At 38.6% G+C, this 23,217-nt stretch overlaps 1 protein-coding gene across 5 annotated transcripts in view; it reads left to right on the top strand.

Annotated features, from left to right (window-relative positions):
* itpr1b (inositol 1,4,5-trisphosphate receptor, type 1b) overlaps positions 1-23,217 on the top strand; it is a 140,791-nt gene that overhangs the window by 98,471 nt on the left and 19,103 nt on the right. For all 5 annotated transcript variants that reach the window (XM_077203976.1, XM_077203979.1, XM_077203977.1 and 2 more), the window contains 14 exons: positions 4,143-4,326; positions 4,439-4,689; positions 5,830-6,030; positions 7,349-7,459; positions 7,550-7,645; positions 7,810-7,944; positions 10,045-10,152; positions 11,424-11,655; positions 13,815-13,937; positions 18,452-18,627; positions 19,973-20,137; positions 20,297-20,486; positions 21,138-21,224; positions 22,433-22,578. In XM_077203976.1, the coding sequence (XP_077060091.1) occupies positions 4,143-4,326; positions 4,439-4,689; positions 5,830-6,030; positions 7,349-7,459; positions 7,550-7,645; positions 7,810-7,944; positions 10,045-10,152; positions 11,424-11,655; positions 13,815-13,937; positions 18,452-18,627; positions 19,973-20,137; positions 20,297-20,486; positions 21,138-21,224; positions 22,433-22,578 (2,205 nt within the window). The remainder of the gene's footprint in view (positions 1-4,142; positions 4,327-4,438; positions 4,690-5,829; positions 6,031-7,348; positions 7,460-7,549; positions 7,646-7,809; positions 7,945-10,044; positions 10,153-11,423; positions 11,656-13,814; positions 13,938-18,451; positions 18,628-19,972; positions 20,138-20,296; positions 20,487-21,137; positions 21,225-22,432; positions 22,579-23,217) is intronic.

Genomic DNA, 23,217 nt, shown 5'->3' with positions numbered 1-23,217 from the left:
AACAACCTGAGGTGAGACGCATATGTAAAATTATACTGAAAGCCCTTTTACGTGCTAAAAAAGTATAAACCATCAATCAGACGACAGAATGCATGTAGTTGGGTCACCGTGATTTTTGCCCAGTAAGATGTGGAACAACATTCCTGTCTGAAAATTTAGTCTCAACCCTATTCCTACCCCTAAACCTAACCTTACCCATAAATTATCCCTAAAATAAGAGGGAGATGATGGTTAATAATACTGTTGTAGAAGCACCTATCCCTGGCTGTAAGCCTAAACTTGACTTAAACTGTAAACTTGTCCCTTAAATCTGATTGGTTGATTGGAATGTTGTTCCAGGATCAACGAAGATGTTGCACTTGGTCAAAACAGGTTCACCCATGAGTGTGTGCAACAGATTTTTCAGCAAAGGTTTGAGCATATTGCTTATTTCGAGGCCTTAGTAATTTGAGTATCAAATATGATACAGCAGGCTCTACAGGGTTAACCCCCTCTTCATCTATTATTATTATGGTCTGGCTTGCGCGGCATCCTTAGTGCTCTCTAATGGATTTGTGAGTGCGCTGGAAATCCTTGAGTTTGTACACCTATGTGTGTGTGGTATTGCAGACTCTCAGCTTCTGTTGAAGTGTGAAGGACGTGCAGTCAACATCTCCCAGCATCCCAAGCCGCCGCAGCGCGAGCCGTTCCCGTGGTTACGCGACTGAGTGGGCACGACGACGGCACTGATTGAGCTCGCACTTATAAATAGATCTTACACAACATCCTCTTGTTGATGCCAAGAGCTCGGATAGATGAGAAGGGGATGGAGAGGCGATTGCTGGTTGACCTTTTGCTTAGTGTGTTGAGGCTGTTATTAGAGAACTGCCCACGTTCACCTGCACATGCACTATCTACTTCCTGCTGGGTTGTGGCTGGTCACCTTGCCTGGATAGGCTTGATAATGTGGAGGACTTGTAATCAAGTTATGATGGGTTCAAGGGGTAAGGCAGGCCTTCAACTAGGATTAGATGGCAATTAAATTGAATGACATTGGCTAGGGTTCCAGCAGCATTTTAAACTGATTATAGGGGGAAATTATACACGCATAATAGATCATTTTCAGCTATTATTGCAGATTGAAATCTGAATATACACTACTGTTCAAAAGTTTAGGGTCGGTAAGATTTTTAAAAGGTTTTTAAAAAAGAAGTCAAAAGTCAATAAAAATATAAAAAACAATTCATTAATAATAATTTTATAATAATTTCATCAAGCTAATGAATTATTTATGGTATATATGATATGTAATATGTTATATAACATATATATCATAACTATTTCATCAAGTTCTGTCGAAGGCTCTCTCAATTTAACTAGACTGGACTTTTGAGAAGCATCCTTCAATTTAACTTCAGTTAAAGCTCAGAAAGCTAAAGCTAATAGGAAGCTAGTTAATAATAGCTTTGGAATGCAGGCGTCATAATGAACGTAAGCAAACATGACTTGAATTGTTTTTTTAAACCAGGCTTAAAATGCAACACCCTGTTTTATACAATATGTTGCAGGGGTCCCTACTCCGTCTTTTTATCCATTAGAGAGTCCATGGCCTGAGGCTTAAGACTCCTGCCTAACACCTGGAAAACACTTTCCATGCTTATTTTCCCAGCCTTCCACTGTTTTGCTGTTTTCCCGAATGTGCGTCATATGGCGGTCAGGTGTTGACATGTTTACCACAGCGACGCATCTGATGTGGCCGCCTTGTTTATTAGAGCAGTCATGAGACTTGCACATTTGAATGCCGTAATGCTATAAACTCCACTTCTCCTCCGAGTCCGCTCCGAGGTCTTGCATAACCTGTTGATTTGCTCCGCTTTTAAATCTCTCGGAACGATTGGCTCCGTGTCAGAACTGCCTTCAATTAACTTGAGCGAGGAGTATTTAACAAAGAGGTCATTCACAGAAAGAGATTGAAGTTAGTTTTTTGTCTTCTTTAATGAAATGCAAGTTGTCCGATGACGTCCCGAGGTTTACTGGATGCACTGGAGCTGATGAATCATTTTTTAAGCACATCTCCTTTGTGCATATGTGTGTGCGCACACTGCTGTATGTGTGTTGCATTTCTCTTTCACTCGCTGTTGTTTGAAAGAGGCCTGAATGACTGAGTTCACTGTTAACCTGGAAAGAAGGCTGGTTATGTAACGAGCTTTCAAAACTGCCCCAGAATTCTGCTGATAACTTGCACTCCTCACCCTCCCTCCTTGTGTCGCACATCACACACTCACTCCGTGCCTGTTTGGCTTGAAAAAATAGGGCAGGATTTTCCTTTGCGCTCCTGTCCTCTCCTATTTTTTCCCTTGCGTCCTGTGCGAGCGTGCATGAGCAGTCTATCGCTGCTATCCCTCTGCCGTTCAGCTGATTACGGACTTATGTAAGGGGGGTAAAAAAACGAGCGAAAGTAGAACAGGATATACCAGAGAAAAACACTACATAACCAGGGGGCCGCATTTATTCATAGAAAGGAACTGAAAGTTTTCTTTTAATAATTTAGACTGTGATGTTGTATTTTTAAAACACAATTAAATTTGGCATAACTTTTTGGGTTCAGAAGAAAATGAAACCTTTCGAACTGTTTTCTTTGGAAAGCACACGCTTGTTTGTGCAAACGTGTTGACTGTGCAAGCCTTGTAGCTCTTGGGAGTTGGGACAGTGTGGAGACAGATGGTGTAAATTCAGGTGAGCTGAGGGAGGCACTCCAGGTTATTTCCGTGTTAATTGCTGTGAGTTTGCGCGCGCGTGTGTGTGTGTCGGGCCAGGCCGCACGGAGAGGGTTATGTAACCGCAGTGGTGTGAGTCTGGCTGGCAGTAAACATGGTGGAGGGGGGGGAGGGACGTGAGAACTCTGCTTTGGAGCATGGCTGCGCCGCCGTGTTAAATTAACTCCTTAGGCACTGGCACAGGAAACAAATAAATTCCCCTGACCATTTGAAAATAAGAGTATAAGACATATATATGTATATATATATATATATATATGTGTATGTATATATATATGTATATGTGTGTATATACAGTATGTGTAAGTATATATATATGTGTGTATATATATATGTGTGTGTGTGTGTGTATATATATATATGGGCAAAAATGCCCCTGTATGAGTTTTGTCTCATATTTATATCATATGATTAAGCAATATCACATGTTTAACAAGCACAATATCACATGCTGTTTTTTTGTCCTGCAATAGCATGATTGCGAATGTGATATTGATTTTATACAACCGTTTAAATAATAATAATTTGTTACTTTTATATAACGCTTTTCTCGGCACTCAAAGCGCTTTAAATGGAAGGAGGGAATCTCCTCAACCACCACCAATGTGCAGCATCCACATGGATGATGCAATGACAGGCATATTGTGCCAGAACGCCCACCACACACCAGCTTATTGGTGGAGTGGAGACATGTGATGAAGACAATCATTATATATATGACGGACAAAGGCCAATGGGCAGATTTGGCCAGGATGCCGGTGTTAAACCACTACTCTTTTTTTCGAAGGACATCCTTGTGTTTTTACTGACCACAGAGAGTCAAGTCCTCGGTTTGACATCTAATCCGAAGGACGGTGCTTGTTACAATATAGTGTCCCCATCACTATACGGGGGCGTTAGGACCCACACAGCCCACAGGGTGAACGCCCCCTGCTGGCCTCACTAACACCTCTTCCAGCAGCAACCTGGTTTTCCCATCCAGGTACTGACCAGGCTCAACCCTGCTTAGCTTCAGTGGGCAACCAGTCTTAGGCTATTTTGTTGTGTGTTTATTTTATTGTTGAGAGAAGGAAGTGCTCATCACATATTTACTTATTCATCTAAACTTCACTCTCAGCTGTTCACGTATTTCGAACTTCGTTTTACCCATAAACGAAGAACGGAAAAGAACTTTGCCGAAAGTTTATCAGGGCCTTTAATGGTCAGGGAAAAGGATAATGAAAAGCAAAATTATGACTGGTATTGGTGAAGAAAGTTTACAATTTCATGCAAAAAAAATTTTTTTGACCCATCTCACTTCTCTCCCACCTTCTCTTTACATTTCATTTACAGTATGCTAATTTGATTGTATTGTTTTTTTCCTCACTCTTCTACCTGTCCCTCCAGCGGTCGTTTTTCTGCCGCCTAACCGGTGACAATAAGTCAGAGAAGTTCTTTAAAGTGTTTTACGAGCGGATGAAGCTGGCCCAGCAAGAGATCAAGGCAACTGTGACGGTGAACACCAGCGATCTGGGCAGCAAGCGCAAAGACGAGGACGCCAACGACAAGGATGCCCAAACGCGCAAGAAAGGTCAGAGCCTACAAAAACTACAAGACAAAGTGTTTATAATGATTAAATGTATACTGTTCAACCCAGACCTGCAAAACCATACTAAACAAATACAATTCTCCCCCTCTCTCAGTTAAGGATGTTGTTGTAGTAACCGAGGAAGTGCGGGAGCAACTCATCGAAGCTTCTACGGCCACTAAGAAGGCCATCACTGCTTACCGAAGAGAGGCGGACGCGGACGAGCATCTGAATGTGGCGGAGGGGCAGGCCAGCACGACTGAAAAGAACCAGGATGACAATGAGATGAGCGTGATCATAACAATCATGCAGCCAATCCTGCGTCTCATGCAGCTGCTCTGTGAAAACCACAACCGTGAACTGCAGGTCAGCCGCCGAATTAGAGATTACTTCGAGAAAATGTGCATTGTTAATGCTAACTTAGGGGCCATTCACACTGAACACACAGAGGAATGAAAAAATGCAAGATCTAGAAATATGTTTTAAAAGTTGAGATCCTTTTAACTTGACCGCCACGTTTTTAGATCGTCATCCACGAGATTCTGTAAAAGACATGAGATGCAAGCCCAATGGTCAAACACATTCATCTAGCATTGAAAAACAATAAATATGTAGCGCTGTGGAATGGAAAGACACATTCTGTGCGTACTGTTCCTATCTCTCAAATGTTGCTCACTAAAAAATAGCTTAGCTAACTGTACATGTAGTTTTGCTGTTGGCTTTTTCTTAAGGAACTGTATGACTGGTATCAGAATAGATCATATTCATTCAACTCAACATGAAATGTTATTTGCCAGCCATTTTACTTCTGTAAACATGGTGTATTTCTCAAAGAAACTGTATATTTGAGAAGAAGATGTAGGACGACTTGATTTTATACATCAGCTATTGATTATAATCAGAAAAGTGCCCAGAATGAATTCAGAATGGAGCCATAGATTGAAAGTTTTAGCAGGAACGTTATTAGCTGAAAAGGCTAAAAATATTACAGTAAAAGGTTGTTAAGACAACATTTTATTTCTTTCAAATAACATGCACTTATGAATTGTGCACTGTAAGACAGGAATGTGTATATCTTTATTTTGATATATTTAAATTGGCCTTTATAAAATATATAAATTAAATGTAAATATACAAAATTTTAAATTAATTTGAATGTAGATGTATCATTCAATAATGAAAAAATAAATACAAAAGTTTTTTGTTTTTTTAATAGATTTTATATCTGATGAAGCATTTCATGCTAGTTTCGTAGTAATTAGCTAATCATCAACCTTTTGGTGAATTGTTTAATAATTATTTCCTTTCTTATCTATTGCTGGTATCGTTAAGCCTTTTACATAACCCCATCCTGCAGATGGTTACATCATAAGCATATCCCATCATAATCCTATCCCATATCATACTATGAGTTATGCATCAACTGTATCTGTGCTTCCTCAAGCTCTAATATGACTTGTAAATACAAAACCTCCTCATATCCTGTTTTTCCTGCTTGTTCCCCAGAACTTCCTTCGCTGTCAGAACAACAAAAACAACTACAACCTGGTGTGTGAGACACTGCAGTTCCTGGATTGTATATGTGGCAGCACTACAGGGGGCCTGGGGCTGCTGGGACTCTATATTAATGAGAAGAACGTCGCTCTCATAAACCAGACTGTGGAGAGCCTGACAGAATACTGCCAGGGGCCTTGCCATGAGAACCAGGTGGACCTGACACATCCACACACAGTTTTTATTCTATACTTTAAAGGAATCGTTCACCCAAAACTGAAAATTGTTGACATTTTCTCTTGTTTACCCCCATAAATGTGAGCACTTATATGAGCACTTTATTTATTTAATATTTATGTGAGCACTTTATTTATTATTATCAATATATTCATAAGTCTTCTGAAGCAGCTCACATGTATGAAAAGAAACTGAAATTTAAGCCATTATGCACTGAAAATGTGACCTGTTTACCACTGAGTTCTAGTGAGTGAGTTAAACTCTCGAATCATGATTGCGTTTTCCAAAAAGCATTGTAAGCCTGAGTAGATTGTAGAGACCGTCGGTGATTCATTGAAAAGATGCAGAAGAGTGATTCTCTCATGAACTCAATGCACTAAGGAGAGAGAGTGAATTATTTTGGTGAACTGTTGCTTTAAGATTATGACACACTCGCACTATATAATGTACCCACTATTGTCTACTCAAAATAATGGCAAAACTTCTTTGTGTGTTGGGCTAGGCATTATGCAACTTTTCTGACTTCATAGGAGCATAATGGGACTGATTATCGTCATTGTCCTACGTTTTTAGGAGGAAATGTAGTGTACTTGCATGCTGACAGAGTGCTTTTGTCCTGTAATGATTGGATGATTAGTCTCTCACTGAAGCACTCTGTTCTAGAGCCATAATCAGTTAATTGCAGGTTAATTTTCATATTAAATTTATAGGAATGTGCTTCCTGTGACTGTTTGTTCTCTGGTGTGGTTAAATGTTTTTTGTTTAGATCGTTTAGCCTTTTTGCCCATTTCTGTAATTTAACTGACGTAACTGACGTTTATGAAGTGATGTGCCTAATATACTGAGCTACCGTTCAAAGAAAATAATTATTTTATTCAGCGTAGACACATCAATTTGGTCTAAAGTGACAGTAAAGACTTATACATTGTTTCCAAAAATGTACAGTTCTGCTCGTTTAAACTTTCTATTCATCAAAGAGTCCTGAGAAAAATATATAACAGTTTCCACAAAAAAATATTAATTATTTTCAACATCGATGATAATAAGAAATGTTTCTTGAGTAGCGAATCGGCATATTAGAATGATTTCTGAAGGATCATGTGACACTGAAGACTTTAATCACAGGAATAAATGACATTTTAAAATATATTTGTAATAATATTCCACAATATAACTGTTTTTACTGTATTTCTGATCAAATAAATGCAGCCTTGGTGAGAAAAAGAATCTTATTTCAAAAAACTAAAAAACTGCTGAACAGTAGTATACATTTAACATTTTTTTCCTTGTTCAGAACTGTATTGCCACACATGAGTGTAATGGTATCGACATCATCATCGCTCTCATCCTCAATGACATCAACCCTCTCGGCAAGAAGAGGATGGACTTGGTGCTGGAGCTCAAGGTGCGAGAACACCTTCAGATCTTTATGGGATATATCGAAGTCAAAGATAATTGATGTGAATGGCCTTTTTTGTATTTTATTTTTTTACAGAATAACGCCTCAAAACTGCTGCTGGCCATCATGGAAAGCCGCCATGACAGTGAGAACGCAGAGAGGATATTGTATAACATGAGGCCTAAAGAACTGGTAAATGCAAACAATGAATGCACATGCTAGCATTGGTAATGTAAAGTTGGCACTTTGCATTGAAAACGCATCTCTCATGTTCCTGCGGGCAGATTTTTTTTGCATACTGTAAACACACTTAAAACCACCTACTGTCATTATTTAAACGTTTGGTTGGTGTACAGGTGGAGGTGATCAAAAAGGCCTACATGCAGGGAGAAATTGAGGTAGAACACAATGATGATGATGAAAATGGTGAGGAAGAGCATGCCGCTTCTCCTCGAAATGTGGGTCACAACATCTACATCCTGGCCCATCAGGTGACGCAAACAAATATGCTTTTACACACACTATCACTGTGTCAGAGTTCTGGATTATATCACCCTCTTCTCCTCCCCTGTGCACTTGAGCTGTATAGATTTTCTGCCTATTAGTATTCACGTAATTATCTGGGTCATCGTCAGAGGATCAGTTATGTAACCATGTTAGAAACAGGGCAGCTTTTCCACAGGCCCTCCAAATGACACTGTTTAGAATCAGGGGTTTGTTAATGAAAAGACCAGAAAACAAAAATTATTAATTTACTCAAATAATAGAGAAATATGCTTTTGCAGGTTGCGTCTCAAAAGGTCAATTCATAATTGGTGCAACAAGTAATTCATTTAGTTTTACCAGCGGAGCAGATTCTGTGGTGGTTACACTGGCCGTGTTTTTAAGCAGACTTTATTTGTTCACTGCTGGGCTTTGACCCTCAAGTATTTTTTCATAATTGGGGCATTGTGAGAATATTGAATGTGGCTATTTTATGGGATCAAATTCAGATACATGTCAAAAAGACATTTGCTTCCACACAAATGAGTAATTAGTCACATGATAAGCAGATTTAAAAATGGAATATACATATATCATAACATTATTTATAAAGTATTCCCAAAAGAATGTTTTTACATTACATTATTGTGGCAGACAGAAACATTGAATAGATAATAAGTAGCTGTTGATGTTAATATATTGTTTATTTACATATATTTAAACAGAATTCTGATTTTGTATTACAGAATTTGCATAGTTAAAACTATATTAAACTTGAAAATGACTGCCAAAAAACTCCTAAAGAATCACATTCACATTACATAAATGGAACAATATATGACCTAAAACATACTCACAAGTATGTGAGTTTAAATGCTTATAGTTGGCAAGCCCGATTTCGTGTGACAGACTGTATAATGAAACACAATTCTCAGCATTGCCACAAGAGGCGCTATAGAGCGCATTAGCGCAAACTGTCTTCTTCTACATTCTGTTTTCTCATTCAGGTCAACTACTGTCATGGAGGGCCAACCATAGATATCCATAATAAAGGCTAGATGTCTCATCCGCGCTGCTGGCCAATGGAGGTTGACGTCCGCACCTGGCGGCCATCTTGTCACAGGCAGCTCGCTCGCTCGTAACATTGTGTTTTAATGGTGCATGCACTTTTTAAATAACCATAACTTACTCCATTTTCTACCGATTTTCAAACGGTTTGGTTTGTTATAAACGTCAGAGATGTAGTTATCACACTGTATACTTATGAATAATAAATGTTTAAATAAATAATCATCCAGAATTATAGCCACGTTTATAACGTTTGTAAGAAACCAACCCGTTTGTAAATCCGTCAAGATTTCAACGAGATAAGACTATTTGTGTACGTGCTGATCACTCATCTTACATCAGGTACCACAGAGCCCGTCAGAAAGCTTGCCTGTGACAAGATGGCCGACGGTGATGACGATAGAGCCTCCGCCGTAAGACATCTAGCCTTTATTATGGAAATCTATGGGGCCAACAGTTTGAAACGTTATTGCAAGTTGGTTAAAAGTTAAATGATATGCCCGTTTCTAGCTAGCTACCTGAATAACATCATATACCGAGGTTAGTTACAGTCAAAGTAAAGCAAGAACGTTAACAGGTGCACACCAATGCTAGCTACAGTTTGAAAGCCTCAGACTTTTGTGTAGTAGTTGTGAAATAGAGTTTTATTTATCGTGATCTAAAGGCTTTAGATTGGCAAAGTGTTTCGTGTTTGCCTAAGGTGTGAGTGGCATGATTGCAATGGTGTATTATAGGATTAAGGATTGAAACATAATGTGGTCTCTTCAACAATGCAGCAGCAGACATTTGACATCATATTCCGAAACATTCATAGATTAGGCATGTCATTAATATCCAGAAACCTACGTATTGGGTAGTTCTGAGTTCAGGTTTGCTTTATTCAATTTCAACCACCATTTCTCAGAGAGGTGTTGGCCTTTCGTTGATGGTAAAGTTTGTTATGAACAAAACAACAATGCCAGACGGGTCATTACAACATGTATACACTGTCTCAATGAAAACAAACACAGTCTCATCCCTTTTTCCACATACACCCACAGCTAGCCAGACACAACAAGGAACTCCAGGCCATGCTGAAGCCAGGAGGGACTTACGGGGAGGGAGATGAAGCGTTGGAGTTCTATGCCAAACATACAGCGCAAATTGAGGTCAGTTGTGTTCATCTATGGAGGCCATTATGGAACCACCATTCATAATTTCTCAGACTGGAGTACATAAGCATCAGTATTACTATCATTCATACAGTGAAAATTGCAGGTGGAAAATTTTGCGGATGAAATCCAGTCATTTCAACAGGAATCCCAATGTTGTTACATGTTATGGAGAAACGTTTTCCCTCACAGATTTCACTCCTACAGAGCCCCTAAGGCCTAAGGGGACATGGTGGGGGTGGGGGTGGGGGTGGGGGGGGTGGGGGGGGGTTGGGGGCATATGAGATTGGAAGGAAAATAATAAGTCAGTGCTTTTGTGCTCTCTCGCCAATTTTTTTGCATTCCCCTGAGAAACTTTGCGTTCCCTCACAAAAACTTTTGCATTCGTTCGCTAAAGTTTTGTGCTATTTGCGAGCGAAAGCAAAGTTTTATGGGTGGAATGCAAAACATTTGCGAGAGAATGCAAAAGTATTGGCAAATATTTTTTCCTCCCTTCTCATTTTTTTCTTCTTCACCGTGTCCCTTTAGGGGCTGCTTAAAGGGGTGGTTCAGGATTTTGGACATCGGACCTCATTTCCAAGTTAGCCTGGGTGTTATTTATCAGTGGAGACCGTTTTCAAAAATTTTCACCTAGTCCTTCCAGTTGCATAGTTCGCCGGTGCTAGGCTAGCGCGAGTCAATGGTATCTGATAGCCTGCCATTAAAAACAGTTTTACCCACTCCACAGTACTATTTCTAACATTACTCTCTCAACAGACATTTACATTGATAGTCTGACGTTATAATTTATTTCCTTTTGGTGTACTGTGGAGTGGGTAAAACTGTTTTTAATGGCAGGCTAGCAGATACCCTCTGATTCGCGCTAGCCTAGCACCGGCGAACTATGCAACTTGAAGGACTGGATGACAATTTTTGAAAACTGTCTCCACTGATAAATAACACCCAGGCTAACTTGGAAATGTGGCCCGATGTCCAAAATCCTGAACCAACCCTTTAAACTCCTGTTCAAGTTGGTCATGCAAATTTGCTGCGTTAACCAATAGAAAGCTGCTTGGTTTTTAAGTAACTTTGGAATGTGTGGTGCTTCATGCATAGCTACGCTATTGTGTATCTGTGAAATTTAGCTGAAAATTTGCTGATGTGACGGTAACTTTAGGAGTCGACAAAAAAAAACAAATAGACATTGTAACTATTTGTAAGTTAAAACCTTGTCCACCAAATTGTCATAGCATATATAACCCACGTGATGCTCAGTCTTTCACTTACAGATCGTCCGTCTGGATCGCACAATGGAGCAGATCGTATTTCCCGTCCCAAACATATGCGAATTCCTAACCCAGGAGTCCAAGCTCCGCGTCTATTACACCACGGAGCGCGACGAGCAGGGCAGCAAGATCAATGACTTCTTCTTGCGCTCTGAAGACCTCTTCAATGAGATGAACTGGCAGAAGAAGCTGCGAGGTACTCAAGAGGCAACTGGTGATGCAAACTCCGTGCCTTGTGCGTGCCCACTCCCTTCCTCTATTATCTAGTAAGCTCCTTTACACACCCTCTCCACTCCCAGAGCCTCCAGGGACCCATCAGGGCTCTCTCCATGCAGTGCGGCCCGCTTTTGGTGCACTGGTGCCGTGTTTCATACCTCACCCTGACCCCCTCAAGCCAGGGCAGTGGGGAGGGGGTGTAAACTTTAACTTTAAGATAGACAAGATAAGACCTGTAACTAAAAATAATGTTGAAGTTCGTCTAAGTTTTTAGTTCTACATGTTTGTGCATTAAGGTTTGAGAAACAAGGGGAGAAGATGGCTCAGGGAGAAGTCTGAATAAATCCCAAGTAAACACACATTGCCAGCTTACATCACAAAATCTGATTACGAAAATAAGCTGAGTGAGGTATCAAATAAACAGATGATGGGAAACAAGAAACAAGCCCATTTTTCACCAAAAGGGAGGTGCTCAATCTGGAGCCATTTTCGGTTGGCTCTGCACCAGCCCCAAAAACCTGCTAGTCTTGAACCAGAAAACCTCAGAGGCTGGGAAATAGTCACACTGAATTGGAATTTTAAAAGAACTAGTATGAAACTGATATAACAAAAATAGTAATAATTCAATTAACCATTCAAAATTATATTTTTGTGGAAAAGGGTTTTGAAAGGTAAGGCAGGGATTGGTTGAAAATGGGTTATTTAAAAAAGGATAGAAGTTCTCAGACAGGAAAAGCATGAGGTAAACCACAATGACAAGATAAAAAGTGCAAGATTAGGAGATCGACAGACGGAGGGGCTTGTAACAGCCTATTTTCTTGCGTGGCTCATATGCATGGGACATTTGGCCACAGTTCTAGATCGTAGCTTTGAGTCTTCAGGCCTTGAGTTAATAATAAAAAGGAGGGTGTGAATTCCATGTTAGTTAGTAATGCACGTCTCTGACTGAAGTGAAGTTTTTTATCAGGCTGAATCAAAGTAGAAGCAATGTTCCGTTGCCGCAACCCCAAGTCATGAGTGTGGCGACCTCTGTGTGAAAGTCCCCTCCTCCAGTTCCTCTTTTCAGACAAAAACCCCCTGTCAAAATAGCCATAGCTCAGACACTAAATCCTCCAGCTAGACTCATCAGAGAGTCATGGGTCAGAACAAGGTGGTGGTTGAGGTCAGCAAGCTCTCGTACATGGTTTGGCCGCACTAAGAAACCCTTTGAACTCTTTGGTCTTCTTTCTATGGTTTTTGACTTCAATTTGAGGTGTGGTTGGTGAAATTGCATGTCTCCAAAACTGCCAAACATCCCCTAACTTCATTCAATATGTGTTTTGTTTGTAATGGCATTCTTTAACAGAGGAAAACACAATATGTTTAAAGGAATACTAGATTTACCAAAGTTAGTGCAATTGGACGTTGTCCTGATTGGATATAATTGGAAATGCACAGGGTCAGCTGGATCACATTTTAGCTTGAGAACATTCAGAATTGGTCCTTCAGAGTGCCATGAAAACTAACAAACAGCTGTCCTCAAGTGGTTTAGTAGAAGGTGGGAGAATGACAATGCAATCAATCTTTTTTTTTTTTTTAAAGATGAGCAATACTGTGTGGAACTTGTTAGTAACAACATTCATTATTTCATCCTAACAGGCCTTATAGTATAACTTGAGATTTTCTTTGTTGAACCAGAGTCTATTAAATGTTTCTGTATAGAGTGGAAAAAGGGGGTTTTAATGGTGTAGTGTGTAATTTTCGGTGTACTGGCGAAGCCAAACCGAAAAAAAAAAAAAATCTAATTAATTTCAAACATTTCCCCTATTTTTGATTGTTAATGCAAACAGGTAATCCCGCTTCAGTATCATACAATTGGTTGAACAAATGTTGTTGTGTCAATGCTCAAACATATTGCAATTCAGTTGGCTTCCACTAGGGGCACATAACTTACACATTGTGCTTGTTTGTATATCAACAAATGGTTCCAAATTAAATCTTTCAGTTTTTGTTTGTGGCAGAATGATGTACGTGAAGCTCTGACATGGTGTGCATCAGGGTTGTAGTATTAGACCATTTTAGTTTCGTGATAGCATCCAAAAAAGCACTTTGGATTAGAATGATATAAATTGTGTTGTGTTGGTGTACATGCTCCTTAAACATTTGAAATAACCTTTTTTGACTTGCTGCCTTCCCCAGCTCAGCCTATCCTGTACTGGTGTTCCCGTAACATGTCCTTTTGGAGCAGCATCTCCTTTAACCTGGCAGTCCTCATGAACCTGTTGGTAGCATTCTTCTATCCACTGGAAGGAGTGCGTGGAGGTGAGGCCCAAGTATATTTACTGTGTTGTTTTCATTTAATATACATAACAATTTTAATTTCTTTTTAAATCTCTGTCACAAGCTGGATACAAGTGTTTCATAGACAACAAATGCCAAGTATTCATAATGGCAAAGATGTTTCAGTGCTCTGTAATTGTTAGAATACAAACCACAACTTTAATAATACTTTACACAACGTGCTAGAGTACAGATTGCTGTTTTTATGGAGGTAATTGAGTACAGGTAGCAACTTGGCACTTCTCTGGCCTAGTTTCAGCACACACACAGCACCTGAAAGACATAATATGGCCTACATGATAGAGCTATAAAAAAGCCATCCTCGCATCCGTCTTAACGCGTCATAGACTTCAGTGATATGAACTCCTTCACTCATCTCAGTAGTGTGAAATCCTCAACAAAAAAAAAAATTATATTGTAATATATATATATATACACATTTAGTTTATTCCAGTTTATTTAGTTTATATAAAATTATATATTAATATATAGATTCTACACACAAGAACGTTTTAAGAACAAAATCCTGACAGATGTCTTGATATACATCATCTGAACAATGTTTTGAGCAAAAATAATGCACACCTGAGGTATAACTCTGTTTCGTTTGCATTATTATTTTTCTATAAATTCAATGGCCTGTCGTCAATTATTCCTTACATATACAACTTGTATAAAATAATAATAGTAAATATATCAAATTAATATTTTAAATGCTACATATATAACACATTTAATCATGCATTCCACCAATAATTTTTTTAACTAAAAGTAAGACGCATATCTCCCCTTCACAGTTTCTGTGAAAGCGTTTATGATCCAAAAGTGTGTGTTCTTTAAGTGGTGACGTAATGATGGACATAACTTTTGTGCTTAACCTGATTATTGATTTTGTCCTGTTATCAGAGATCACTTGTGTAACATGTCACCTGACTCTATCTCCCTAAACACTTTACACTATTTCCCTAATCTCATAAGCTTCAGTCAAGGCTACGTGTCTATCTCCTCCCTGCTACTCTTGATCAAAAGTGTGTCACAGAAATATGACACCTGTTTATGTCAGAGCTGAGATTTGACCCTGAAAACAGAGACCCAGATAAAGTCAAAGCCTTGGCACTCACTTCATTCTTACATCACATCTTAAGCACAAGCTGCTTGTGTTAAAGTTTGTGATCAAATATCATCCTAGATTCAAATGTAACTGATGTGGAAACCTAATTTTTATTAAGCCTTTCTGTGTTTCTGGTTCTCTCTCTTATGTTGTTGAGCACTGATTGTCCAGTCATTGTGACTGGCATAAGTGCCACATTGTAACTGGCATAAACTCTGCATTGTTCAGGCTGGGGTCAGGCTCCGAAGGGGCTTTTGTTTTGGGCCTTTCCCTTTTTCAAAACGTACATGAGCGATTGGGACATTAATTGAAAACTCTTGTAGTCTCTAAAACAAAAGGCTTCTCTGGGAGTCAAAAACGCACTCTACGGCTTTGGTCCAGATTCAGTATAGGTCACGATTTAAAATGCAAACAATAAAATATAATGGAGAACAAAGGTGAATTTGAAACATTGTCCTTGCAATAAACATGGTTGTAAAACAATGAGGAAACTGACTAAATGTTTGTAATAGGCTGGAAGTTTGATATTTAAAAAAGAATTGTAGAAGTAGTTAATTTTCTTCTCCACCTCACATCCTGTTTGAATGTTTGTCTGATGTTTTTCCATAGATTTTACTGTTGCATATGCTGCTGGCATAGATGACTGTACTTAAGTCAAGGCCATGATGTTCTAAAAAGAGAAAAAAAAATTCTCCACTTTTATATGCTCATTTCACTACTTCTTTTTTTTTTCTAATCTCCTTTCTCTTATGTTGTTTGTGTTTTATTTATTTATTTATAATTCAATAATATATATATTTAAATGGTATATATTTATTTAAATATATTATTATTACTACTATGTCTTACACTTTGAAGAAATGTGTATAGCTCGCTTTTGTTTTATGAGCGCTAATAAACATAATTTCAATATATACAGTCTAACTGAGCGCTAATAAACATAATTTCAATATATACAGTCTAACTAATCAAAAAGTTTTGATTATTGAGTTTCCAGTGAATTCTTAATGGTCCATAATCCTGCTTCATAAAACTGTGTATTATGTTGTGTTTGTTTTTATTGGTTGTTTCACACAGTATTTTCACTTTCAGTGCGGGCACTTCAAAATCACTTGTCTCCAGACACATATTTAGAAGCACGTTTAAGAACAATCGTCACCTCTAAAGCTGATTATTAAATCCCTTCTGCAGAGTTCAGTAGGTCCCTTTACAGTATTTGTAAAAGTTTAGCGAGAGGCCCTACAGAATTCCTGAATGTGTGTAACAGCAGCACAGGAGTGTTTCCCAGTTCCTCCTCCTCCTACCCTGTCTGGGAGAATGTTGCCATTCAGACAGGCTTCTAGAAGTAGGTCAGTGTGTGCAACCTTATGCACAGGAGTGTATAGCATAACTGGTACAGCTGTGGGAGATATAGGCCTTTAGAGGGAAAGGACTGAATATAGCCACTTTCTGGTCAAGTTTAGATAGTTTACATGCACATTACAAATCTATATCTATGGTGCCTGAGAACCTGATGTTTCTTTGAAGTATGGGTCAGTGGACATAATAGTCTTTCATGCATACCGTCATTCTCTCCTGAACTCATTTTCGGTTGCATTTGGGTTCAAAAGTTCAAGACCTCTATGTGTGTGTGCGTGCGTGCGTATGTACGTGTGTATTTATTTATTTATTTTCTCCTGACCTCGTTTGCTTTTGAGTCCCAAAGTTTAAGAACTTTATTTATTTATTAATTTACTTTGCAATCATCAAACATTTTCAGTGTAAAATTTTGTGAATTATATTCTGCTTTTCGAGCTGACATGATCAAAGCCTGATGATCAAGTTTTCCAGCATATATTTATCATTTCCAAACATCATCTTGTGCTTCATTGGAAGAAAACCTGTGCAGGGAAGTCACATGATCAAAGACAAAAATGTACCAATGTGATTAGTGACCTTGAAATATTGCAGAACCTTAAATGATTTCTTGTTCATTTGAACTTGTTTCTTAGTTTTACATTTTTTTAAATCCTAAAACTTTTTTTTCTAGGTTTAAATTAGATTTGGAATATTTTGTGTGTGTGTGTGTGTGTTTTTATTGAAATGAATGGAACAGCCTTTGACGTCCATCCGTTGAATCACTCTGGTCTCGCTTCTGCAGATTTCCTGGACAGATTTGCAGTGTTTTTGGTCCAAACCCCAGCTCGGCTCGGCTGAGAGCCTGTCCTTGCTCGGTTCCCGACGCTCATGCATCTTTCAGTCGTGGTATTTTTAGCACGCCGTGTTATGTAACAAGCACCTGTCATGTGGTCTACTCGCAGGCAGGAGAGCTAGCGAGCTGGAACGATTGCCTCTGTGAAGATCCTGCAAATCCGACTGACCTCATTTTTCTTCTCTACACACACACACACACACACGCGCGCACACGCGCACACACCCGTTTAGCAATCCTACTAAAATATTCCCACATAAGACCTAGCTGTACTGTATGTTTTAATGCCGTTTGCCTAGAACAGGACTTAAACAAGGATTAAAATCTATGCCAGCGTGGCTCATGACATGTTCAAATGTGTCACTCTTTCTAGGTTATGTAATTTTTTTTTTCTTTTTTGTCAAAGCATCTTTCCCCTGAGGGCTAGAAAGTGCCCGAACATGTTCAGCAGGTGAAACTGCAAGTACTTTTGGGAATCCCATTTAGATCTACCATACCGAATTGCAGTTTCAGATACGCAACAGTCATGGGTAATGACAATGAAAGTTATCTTACCGTATCATCTTCACTTCTGTTATTTCTCATAGATAAAGTATATTTATTCTTAAACGGAGTTTGTGAAAGTTCTGCCCAAACCCCCCACCCCGCAAACCCATATGGCTTAATTCTGTGGAGCACAAAAGGAGAAGTTTTGCTGAATGTCTTGACTCCCATTTTCCATACACATATTGAAAGTGAGTGAGCTGTAAAGCTCCTAAAATGGAAACAAAGCACCATAACAGTCCACATGATTTTATCTTCTAAATGAGAAACAGATCAAAGTTTTATGAAATCTTTAATTAAATGGTATTTTTGGAGCTCAGCTGCACAAGTCCTCAATTCTTTTGTATTCCATGGAAGAAAGAAATCGTGAGGGTGAGTAAATGATGACATAATTCTTATTTTCATATTTCCGTAATCAGAACAAGAAGGTTGCACATGCTGAGACGACCTAAAATGACATTATTCCCAGAAACACACTGGATTGCTGATCAAAATCTAAGTTGAGTCCCAGAGACAGTTGAACACAAGCGGCCTGTTGCACTGGTGGCGCTGTAACCGTTACAGATGGCATGATAACTTGTCACTTCTGTGGTATTTTTATCCCAGAACTTGATTGATGGCACTAAAACATGTTTACCTCTTTCTCCTCAGGCACCCTGGAGCCACACCTCTCTGCACTGCTGTGGGCAGCGATGTTGGTTTCACTGGCCATAGTTATTGTTCTGCCCCAGCCTCACGGGATTCGGGCGCTCATCGCTTCCACCATATTACGCCTCATCTTTTCGGTCGGCCTGGAGCCCACCCTGTTCCTTCTCGGGGCCTTCAATGTGAGTGAACACCAGTCTTCTGGCAAAGCTGCTCGGGTCGCGATGTTGTTAGAGGGCAGCTCGGTGTTTGTTTGCACCGAGGTGTGTCGTGCGTCACTGGGGAATTCCACACAACTTTCACAGTCTGTTGTTAAAATGGAGTTGGCTCACACAATAACTCCACTTTCCCTTAATAGTGTGCACACTTGGTGGGCATCAGAACCAACTGTCAATTTCAAATTAGCTTAAAATTAAAGGAAAAGTTCACCCTAAAATGAAAAGAGTCATCATTTCCTCACTCTCATGTCGTATTGTGAAACACGTTTTGAAGATTGTTAACGCTGCTCCTTTCCCAAAAGTTTTATTTTTAAAACATCTCCTGTTGTGTTCGACGGAAAAAAGGAAGTCATGTGGGGTTTGGAACGTTATGAGGTTGAATTCATGATGACAATTGAACTTTTTGGGTAAACTAATCTTATTATACACGCAAGACTTTAAGTTAAAAAGTTTGGGGTCAGTAAGATTTTTTTTATTTCTTTGAAAGAAGGATTTTATGCTCACTAAGGCTGCATTTATTTGGTCAAAAAACAGTTAAAATTTTTATTGTGAAATATTATTACGATTTAAATAATTGTTTTCTATTTTCATATATTATTAAAATCTAATTTATATCTGTGCAAAGCATCATTACTTCAGTCTTCAGTGTGACATGATCCTTCAGAAATCATTCTAATATGCTGAGTTGCTGTTAAAGAAACATTTCGTCTTATTATTAAAACATGTGTGCTGCTCATTATTTTTGTGGAAAAAATGTTTTTTTCAGGCTTCTATGATGAATAGAAAATTCAAAAGACGCAGTTGTGTTTGGAACAAAATAAAAGTCTTGACTTTTGATCAATTTATTGCATCCTTGCTGAATAAAAGTATTAATTTCTTTAAAAAAAAAATCTTACTGACACCAAACATTTTAATGGTAGTGTATATATATCCTACAAAATGCAATATGAGCCAGTAAAATTAGTTTGTGTACTCAGATGTACACCCTTTAGCAGGAGTTAACAATTTCAGCTTGTTTACATTAGCAAAATCATTAGTTGAATTCCGTGAGAATTCAGTGGCTTTATGTTTAAATAAGGAAGGCTTTGTATTAAGTGCATGGAAACATGTCATAATATGAACATTGAAGATTGATGCAATCACTTCAGCCTGTAATTTGCGGTGGCGCTTCAATTGGTGGTATATCCGTAATGATACGCTACAGATAAATGTTCTCTTTGCTAAATTTTACCTCAACTCATTACATATGAGCCAAAATTCTGTTTAGACCTATGATTTAAATCTCTCAACCTTATGGTTGTGTTTTCAGGTGTGCAATAAAGTGATTTTTCTAATGAGTTTCGTGGGAAATCGCGGTACGTTCACAAGAGGATACAAGGCCATGATCATGGACGTGGAGTTCCTGTATCATCTACTGTATCTCATTATATGCAGCCTTGGAGCTTTTGTTCACGTGTTCTTCTACAGCTTGCTTGTGAGTAAACACACACTTTCATTCGCTCTACCAGACATACCGTATCCGTCTTTCACACATGAACATCTCTTCTAACTCTGACCTCTGACCTCTCACACTTTCACCGACAAGTATACTGTATACGCACACAGACTAGCTCTCATCTTACTCTCTGTCCAGCTCTTTGACCTGATCTACAGAGAGGAGACGCTGTTAAACGTCATCAAGAGCGTAACCAGGAACGGCCGCTCGATCGTTCTGACCGCCGTCCTGGCTCTCATCCTGGTCTACCTCTTCTCCATCGTTGGATACATCATCTTCAAGGATGACTTCATTCTGAACGTGGACAGGATACCCAATAAAACTCTTGGTGAGAATCACAGATGGATTTCTCTCGGATGTTGCCCAAAGCTACGCTCTGTGTCTAAAAAGGAAAATTGAAAACACATGGCAGTTCACATTGTACATGGGAAATATCGGGTTACAAACAACTGATTATTTGAAAAATCAAAAGAAAGAAATAAGAAATGATGTGGTTACAGAAGATAAAGCCTATTTTAGGAAACAACATGAATTTTTTTTGTATTATGCCATTATTTTCATGACAATTAATGTAATTTTTTTTATAACTCTGATTACTGCAATGCAAGAAAATTTGCTGAAAAAGTGACAGTAAATATATTTACAATGATACAAAAGATTTGTTTTTTAAATAAATGCTATTCTATTTATTCATCAATGAATCCTGAAAAGTATGTTTCTGATACTGTTTTCACCATTGATAATAATAATTAATGTTTCTTGAGCAGCAAATCAGCATACTAGAATGATTTCTGAAGGATCATGTGACACTGAAGTGACACACAATTTAAATATTTTATATGAAAGTAATTGTTGTACTGCCTTTAAATGTATGCTGATTAAAATATAAATAATAATTTTTTGTAATACAGTAAACGCTCTTAAAAATGTACATCTCCTAATCTTTTTCTTCTTTAATCTAATTTTTTTCTACATTCAGAGCAATCCGCTAGTAAGATGGGAGAGTTCCTGGCAGGCGCGGTTTGTCGGAAAGAGGAGAACTGTTCCACGGAGACCATGATGGATGGTACGAACCCCATCACCCGCAACTCTCACAACTCACACACACTTAGAGTTAAATCTGAGTAGTTAGGCTAGTCATGAGACAAGGAAAGGAGAGACTCAATGACCTCCAGAATCCCTTTTAGGTTACCGGGTGATGTTTGGGGTCAGAGGTTAATGACAGTCAGGCACTAAACGTTCAGCACCTTCATGCTGGTTTTGAGGTTAGAGGCCAGGCCAGTATAATTAGCATTTGCGAGCGGGTCTTTGAGAATGAGCAAATTTTAGATGTAAAGCCGGCCTAATTTGATCACTGGAGCTGATCAGCCAGTCTGAACCAAATCAATCTGATTCTGAACTGCATGGCCTTTCTGCCCCTGTGAATGTGTCTTACTTTGTTTAGCACATCAGTTAACACTGAAATACCTCGATTGGGCCAGTCTGAAACTTAGGCTATCATCGCTAACTTATGGTCACTTAAGGTTAGGGATTTGAACCAGCCATCTACATACAGAATTATATTTGGAACGTACACCACCATTCAGAAGCCGTTTTTATGTTTTTGAAAGGTTTCTTAAGCTCACCAAGACCACATTTATTAGATCCAAAATATATTAAAACAGTAATATTGTGAAATATTAATACAATTTAAATGAACTGTTTTCTATTTTAATATATTTCAAAATATAATTTATTTCTGTGAAGCAAAGCTGAATTTTCAGCATCATCACACAGTTTTCTGTTTCACGTGATCCTTCAGAAATCATTCTAATATGCTGATTTTCTGCTTAAGAAACATTTCTTATCAATGTTGAAAACAGTTTTGCTGATTAGTATTTTTGTGGAAACCGTGATACTTTGATGAATGGGAAGTACCAAGAGCAGTATTTATTTAAAATGGAAATCTTTACAAACAATCATAGCAATCATAACTACAACCACATTTTCTTCAGAAAAAAATGCAAATCTAGTTGTTTACATAGTTCTGTACTTGTTTTCAAATGATCTCCTCTCTTTGTGAATGAGATGTTGTGAACGATATGTGTTAGGATCTGATAACTTTTGATCCTCTTTTAGGAAAGCATTTACCACAAATGCTATTTTTGCTGTGTCATTTGCATGTATCAACCATCTAGACGTAAAAGATTCCACAGTAATACAGAGACCTTTTGTTAGATTAGGTAGATTTTGTGTGTATTTGCTTAGCGCTTATTGACGTGCTGTTTCCTACAGCTGTGGGAGTTCAGCCGGCTGCTGTCGTGATTGAGGATAAGGAGAGGACATGCGACTCGCTGCTCATGTGTATCGTCACCGTGTTGAGCCACGGCCTGCGGAGCGGCGGAGGGGTCGGAGATGTTCTGCGGAAACCTTCTAAAGAGGTGCCACGTCTCAAGAGTATTCGTTTTTTTTTTATTCGGCCTGTGGCAGACGGGGAAGTGTTCGGAAAACTACTATTTTTCCACTTGCACTTGGTGTGATTACACACTTCACCTTTAGCATCATTCAAATGCTGTTATGATCAGTGATTGGTGTATTTTGAATAGCCAATCAAATACTTTTTAGTAAATACGTTTTGTAAATTAGGCCGCTTTTTCATAATTATAGAACAACATATTGGAGGAAAAATAGCTTATATAAGGGACATTTTAATATTGTGTTTGTACAATAGAAAGGTTGAGGACCACATTAAGAGACCTGGTTTGAAACAAACTGATCTTATTACCTTTAGTCTTAAAGGGGTCATGTTTTTATTGTTATTATTTGACTATGTTCCTTGAGGTTCAAGGCACAGTATGTAAGCTTTGCAGCTAGAGTTCGCTTATTCAAAACAATAACAAATGTGTTGCTTGATGATGCCATGAGTGAGTGTGGAATCATGTGGGTTTACCCTCCACAGCCGATGGAAAGCAATCCGACGGGACGCGGCCAGAAATCCATCTCTTTTGTCCACTTAATACTACTATTAAGTGTAATAGTAATATGAAGACTCTCCATAATAACATAAGGAGAGCAGCTGC

Source organism: Siphateles boraxobius, unplaced genomic scaffold (assembly GCF_051911475.1).
Source record: "Siphateles boraxobius isolate OS27281-9 unplaced genomic scaffold, OSU_SipBor_1 5, whole genome shotgun sequence".
In the NCBI taxonomy this organism is placed as follows: domain Eukaryota; kingdom Metazoa; phylum Chordata; class Actinopteri; order Cypriniformes; family Leuciscidae; genus Siphateles; species Siphateles boraxobius.
The sequence above is the reverse complement of the archived record's forward strand: the minus strand, read 5'-3'. Positions and strand labels throughout refer to the sequence as shown.